Genomic DNA, 6,605 nt, shown 5'->3' with positions numbered 1-6,605 from the left:
TCACAAATCATTTCTGTATCTCAATATAAGCAAACATCGTTATATCTGCAAATGATTTACACTGTGCTATGAAAATATTGTAATTAGTAATTAATTGCAAAAATAAGAGAGTGCACTTCCTATTCACATGCACATATGAAGACACATTCAAGAACTTGCAATACAAAGGAATCCCACTACTACATTTATCATTTGCACATTTAACTGCTGGTGGAATTAATTTACTTTTAAAAATATCAACGTCATGCAATCACTTAAGTGACTTCAAAAACAATACTTGCAGCTGAGTTACAAAAATTCAACCGTGCCAATTACTGACCAAACATATGCAATTGAATGAGGAGCTATCAGTAATAAATTAACCAGATTAATGTGTACGTAACAGTCTCAGCATGGTACGGGGCTGCTGTTAGTTTCAAAGTTCACATATGAACTTCTTCCTACACTGCACATGTGGTTTATGAATGAAACCTGAATGAAAGAAGAAATTAAGGGAAAATAAGGTAAGTGACCCAAAATGAAACTAATCTAAGTATTTAAGCATAGACTGCTTACAGGGAAAATACACCAAATCTTTGATTATGATATAAAAAAGGAATGGATGAATCCATGTCTACTACTTCCTATTATTATGCCACAAGTGTACAATGCATATCTAGACTGATAAATAACTGAAGACAACCATTTCATAAGATATATTTCTTAAAAGGAAATTGATAATTGAAAAATAAAAAAAAACACTCACTGTGGATCCAGTAAGGGAGATTGTCATATATGTATTCAAAAAAGTTAGTATGTTACTAGCTCTTGCATCTTTGGTGTTGTAATGAAGTTATTTCAAAATATTCATTTGGGCATGGAATTTATGAGAGAAAAAGCTTAAACTGAACAGCAAGAACCTAAATAATTAATCGGAGGAAATCCCTGTCTGAAATTATCCATGGCCTCTCTATGAGTAACTAAACATAGTATCTTAAAACAAACAAAAAAAAATTCTTTCTGAAGTTCACAAGTCACAGAAACTTAAAATCCACTATAGGCCACTATGGTTTTACCTTATCAAACATGTCTCAATTTATTTAAATAAGAAGTTTTCCTGTTAGATGATCAACACACCCCTTCAGATACTGGGTTACAGAAAAGTACAAAGAGAACGAGAGGTCTTGTTTATGAACAAATAGAGTAACTGGAAATGATCCCAAGCCAGCTCCCTCTCTCTATCCACCAGTCTATGTTTTTCTTTTCCACTTGCTGCGCTAATAAGTTGGTTTAGCATACATTTCCAAAATCTCACTTTCATGAGATTGGCTATTTCAGTTCTCCTCCTTTTAAGTGACGTATTTTTTGCATCAGAAAGCCCTTCCAGACTACTGTCTATTTCAACATCAGTGGTAGCTGACGAAAAAGCTGTGAAAATGTGCTCCCTTAAAATCTACTTATCCTTGATTATTCTTTTGCCTAAAGCAAGTAAATATTTACATCCTGAAACACCGTCACTTAATAACAGCAGCCCCTATACGTCACCATTCTTTTCTTCCTTCCCTAGTTAGCCTCCTTCTCCTAACCTACTACTGTCCCAGAATGGCAACAGTGTTTTCCACAGGTGTTCCCCAACTCCTTGTCTCTCTCTTGCCTCTCCACAACATTATTGCTTCTTCCTAAAACTCTTTTCACATTTCAGGCAGGGAAAAACACTCAAAAGACTTTGAATAATGGAAATTCTTGCCTCTTCTTCCCCCCCACCCCCTGAAGCTATCTGAAGCACCTAATGTTATTTGTACTCAGTGACAGGTTTGTGGATAAAAACACTGACAATGGCAGACAGGAATGAGATGACCATCAACCTTGTTGTGCTTGGAAAGACTCAGACTGGCAAAAGTGCTGCTGGGAACAGCCTGCTGGGCAGCGCAGACTTCGAGAGCCGTCTGTGCCCCAGCTCTGTGACCAGGCGCTGCAGCCTGGGACGCAGCGCCCGCATTTCGGGGCTCATCCGGAGGAACGGCCGCGAGTCAGCGCTGCGCGTCCGAGTGCTGGACACCCCCAGCTACCCTCACAGTGCTCTGGGCAAACAGCAAGTGAGGGACACCGTGAGAGCAGCCCTGGCTCAGCACTTCGGGGAGCAAGGCCTGCACTTGGCCCTCTTGGTCCTCAGGGCTGACCTGCCTCTGTGTCCAGATGAAAGCCATGACACACTTCAGCTCATCCAGGTAACAAAAAAAAAAAAATAGAAGTCTGCCCTAATGGCAACTCTTTCATCTTCAGGTGACAATAGCTACGGAAGAGTTGACTCTTCCATAAAAGAAAAGTGAAATATTTTCTTCCATAAAAGAAAAGTGATTTTTTTTTCCAACAGCCTAATAAATTGCGAGTGGCAGACGCTAATTTCAGAACTAAGATTGTAATAGATTTTGAGTCCTCAGCAAATCAAAGTTCTCTCCTCTGTTTCTGAAACTGGTAACTCAAGACTTTCTTGGGCAGCTTAAAGGAAAATTTTGTATGTGCTTGGTATTTTTCATCCCTAGGGTCTAAAACAGATTAATCACTATCAATACACCAGGTGTTTTTGACACCTCACTTACCTTGGAAGCAAGCAGACATCCTTTAAAGTAGTTTTATATACCACAGCATTTAGGTTACAGAGTTAAGATCACTGCAGTGTCCTTTATCACCAAGGCAGGCTTCTTGCCATATACAGGAGTTAGCAGGATTGCCCAAAGTCGTAATTCCATTTCCACCTGTAAATTAAAGCCCAACCTCTCTTATTTCTATTAAAATTTTCTGTACTTTCTGAAAGAAAAGCAGCTTGTTCTCTCCATTCTCCTCCATCAGATAAATCACAGAAGCTGAAGAAAAGCTCTCTGGCCCATTATTTAAGGTGTTGCATTTGATTTGTGTTTTTCCTGAATTGCTGAGAAAAGTTGAGTTTTATGGATTACAGTTGGAACTGAAGTTGGTGTTACATAGAAATTCATCATTTATTTTTTCAACAAAAGGTGCTTCAGTGTTTTCAAAAACATTTTTTTAGGAGTTCTAAAAAGTGTGGCAATATGAATATGTGGCAACTACCGATTCCAAACTAATGTGTGACATGGCCAAACAACCATTTTTCCTTACTTACATGAACATTTTTTACCTGGAGACATTCTGTTAAAATCTGCAGCCAGGGAACAGAGAACTCCCTAGTACTGCATGACCACATATTTCCACTGAAGGTGGATGTCAGTGTCTCAGAAAGGTGAAAAAAGACCCAGAAATTTCAGCAACTTGGATAACATGAACTAGATTACTGCCAGGGCAAAAAAAAAAAACAACCATACAAGTAAATGATCTGGTAATGTACTAAGCATATTAAATAGGAGTGGGGAAAAGAAATAGGAGATAACTAGTTAAAATTTGCTTTTCATTACAGGAACTTCTGGGTCCCATGTGGAAGGATTTCACTGCAGTCCTACTTACTCATGCAGACAAGGCAAGAGAGGCTGGATACAGTGAGGAAACATATTTGCAGAGCGCCTCAAGTACCCTGTTGTCACTTTTGAGCTCGGTACAGCATAAATACATCTTCCTAGACAACCACAACAGCATAATTAGAGAGGAAAGAAATATTGTCTTAAGAAAGCTCTTGAATTTCATACAAAGAAATAATTATCAAGTACTACTTAAACACAGCAAGGAATAAAATTAGCTTTAAGGTGCTCACTTGGCTATTTTCTACATTAGGTAGCATCTAATAGAAATAAAAGAGTAAAAGCCATCAACTGAAAAACTCCACATCCATACCAAACATCTTTGAACACACAATTAGAAATATCTCTTTAGCTTATCAAACTACTTGCCTTCCACAGAGGACCTCACACTACTGCATTCAAAATCTAGATTCAGCCACAAAATCAGAACAAGCTAGGGATCCAAAATCATGCTCCTAATGTGTGTGTAGTTATAAATTGGATTTTGCACTACACCAGACTGTATATTCCAGTTTACACAGAATACAGATCTGGAAAAATAAAATAAAATTAAAAAAGAAAAAAAAAAAAAGAAAAAATGCATGAGTTCAGACTCAGGAGGCCTCTTTGCTCAATTCTTCAAGCCTTCAGAAGTTCCTCTGAACTTCCATTTCCAAAAAGAGCTTTCCAGTATCAAAAGCTAAGATTTATCTGTTGTAAAAGTATTCCCTACCATGATTCAAGATTAGTTATAACTGAGTTCTTGAACTACAATGATTTTATTTAATAAGACATTTAGCATATACAGTTTACAAGGCAGATAAAATGGCTTCCATGTGCTTAATACTATTCAGCACATTTAAAAGAACTAATTGCTATTACTTATTACCAGATGCATGAAAAACTAACAGTTTACAGGCACAAACAAAACTCATTCAAAAAGAAAATCTGTTCATATCCTCTTTATGCCTGTTCCTTTTAATTTTATATCACTGTCATTTTGTTTTCTCTCCACTTACTAGATGAAGTACAAAGCCTGCAAAATTTAGACAGGCTCAAGTTTGTTTTTAATTTTAGTATTTAAAATAGTATTTACTGTTTCAATGGTTATACAGCAACAATTTAATTTAATATTATATGCAAAAGATCTGAATTATGTCTACACAGCTACTTAAAAGAGTTATTGAAAATGGATCTAAAATATTTATTTTCATATTACTGAAAGTAAGGAATTAAAAGAATGATTTTGAGGCTAATAGCCTAGCAACATAGCTATTTGTACAACATTACTATGAAATAATTCTAACTCTAAAAATTGAAGAAGCTATTTCTGTTAAAACCAAAGCACTTTTTGTACAAAACATCATTGCATAAAAGCACATTAAAACAAAACCAAAAAATCAATTCATTTTCTACCTGTTTGAGCATTGGAAACAGATTGTTTTTTGTTTGGTTGCTTTTTGGGTTTTCTTGCAGGCTGGTCTTATGGGGTTTGAGGTTTTTTTTTATTTTTTATTACTTCCAGGAATCTGTTATTAATTATTTCTTAGTCCTACCTATTGGTTTGGAAGGATATACCTAGGTTGACTAGAGAAAGAACTATTCTAGCGAAGTGGCAGCTTCAATCTTAATGAAATTATAGCAGTTTAGTTCTGGGGACATGAAAATGTGTCCACCCAAACATCCTAGGGCATAAACCAACATAGCTTAATCTTCCAGTTACAACTGACTGCAGACTACAGAGAGAACACAGGCAAGAACAAAGTTGCAGAAGCTTACAATACACCTGAAAACTGCTTGGAGGAAGAGGAGAAAAACTATTACAAAGTGACCAGAAGAATAAAGACAATTGTGATCTTCACTAACCAGCTGCTAGTCCTGCAATTAGCACACAAGGAACATGGCAGAAAATTTTCCTTCTTTCCTTTAGCTCTTGCTAAATAGGAGCTCTACACCTTCAAGCTGTCCAGAAAATTTACTTGCCTGCCTGTGGTCCCACCACAAACAAGCCTTGGCAATTAAGTTATGAGCACTGAGTGGTTAATAACTGCTGACAGCACACAACCTCAAGGACAACAAGCCTAGTGAATGAGTGAATTGTCAAAATGTTGGAGATGTAACATATTATGGAAAAGAAGTCAAAAAAAACAGGTCTTAGCCATACATTTAATGTTTTTTATTCTGCTTGCATCACTTTCCATTTCAACATCTGTACAAGTTTCTAATAACTATTTATTTATTTATTTATTTGATTCCGCTGTTTGCCATGGTCTCTGCCCTGCACACTCCTTTCCCTTTCACTTCAAATGGAACTCCTTTGTATGTAGCAACACACTGGTCATTGGTATGAAGATCAGGTTGGATTTGCTCCCAAATCTTCTTCTTTGGATTAAGTTCCTTCTCAGGATCTCCTGTTTCAAAACAAAGAATAACCTCATAGCACACAACTCAGAACAAGAGCATCATGTACTTACACATCTATGACAGCCCACACAGCATCACTGCACACACTTTTAAGGGATAAAAACCCTACCATTCCTTTTGATTCTCAAAATGAAAATTTTAATTGGAATTAGGAATTGTCTAGGAAATGTCTCCTCTCTGAAAAAGAGGATCTTTCAAGTATCAGATACAACTAAGGTCATATCAGACAACAAGCACTGTCAAAAGGAAGAAATTAAACCATTGCTGTTAGTTTATACTACAAAAGAATTCCCAAGAATTAAGTACATATGGACCACAGAAGTACACTGCTCACCAAGACAGGTTTGTCAGCATATTAACTTTAGAAATGAATGATGTTTTTATAAGAAATTAAATGCACTTAGCAGATGCTGTTACAGTTGGGGAGTACTGAACTTAGACAAGAATAGTCCAGAGGTAGAATACTGACATATAATTTCAGCCCCGAGTTACACACTGTTCTGCTATGCTTTGTATTGTCTGATGACAAGCTGTAGAGTCCAAAACAACAGAGGCAGTAGAAATTAGCTAGAGTTTCAGCAATTATGGCCTCAGTCTTGATAAGCCTCAGTTTCCTGCTTCCATGGATATATAATGATAAGATACCTACACCCTACTGGTATGGACAGTAACTAACTACATTAGCAAATCTGATTATTTAAGGATCTCAAATGACCACAAAGTGCAGACTTCTTC

The 6,605-nt window shown here is 36.7% G+C and overlaps 2 protein-coding genes across 3 annotated transcripts in view; one reads left to right on the top strand and one right to left on the bottom strand.

The window, feature by feature from the left end:
- The first annotated feature begins 412 nt into the window (after window positions 1-412).
- GIMD1 (GIMAP family P-loop NTPase domain containing 1) lies at window positions 413-4,033 on the top strand. Its single transcript, XM_064712281.1, has 3 exons — window positions 413-503; window positions 1,786-2,207; window positions 3,410-4,033. The coding sequence occupies exons 2-3, from the start codon at window positions 1,815-1,817 to the stop codon at window positions 3,677-3,679; spliced, it is 663 nt and encodes a 220-aa protein (XP_064568351.1). The 5' UTR covers window positions 413-503; window positions 1,786-1,814; the 3' UTR covers window positions 3,680-4,033.
- A 1,574-nt stretch (window positions 4,034-5,607) lies between these two features.
- Window positions 5,608-6,605, bottom strand: part of AIMP1 (aminoacyl tRNA synthetase complex interacting multifunctional protein 1) — a 32,048-nt gene continuing 31,050 nt past the window's right edge. For both annotated transcript variants that reach the window (XM_064710927.1, XM_064710926.1), the window contains one exon: window positions 5,608-5,857. In XM_064710927.1, coding sequence (XP_064566997.1) covers window positions 5,691-5,857 — 167 coding nt within the window. In that variant the 3' untranslated portion in view covers window positions 5,608-5,690. The remainder of the gene's footprint in view (window positions 5,858-6,605) is intronic.

This window comes from Zonotrichia leucophrys, chromosome 4 (assembly GCF_028769735.1).
Source record: "Zonotrichia leucophrys gambelii isolate GWCS_2022_RI chromosome 4, RI_Zleu_2.0, whole genome shotgun sequence".
Taxonomy (NCBI): domain Eukaryota; kingdom Metazoa; phylum Chordata; class Aves; order Passeriformes; family Passerellidae; genus Zonotrichia; species Zonotrichia leucophrys.
The sequence above is the reverse complement of the archived record's forward strand: the minus strand, read 5'-3'. Positions and strand labels throughout refer to the sequence as shown.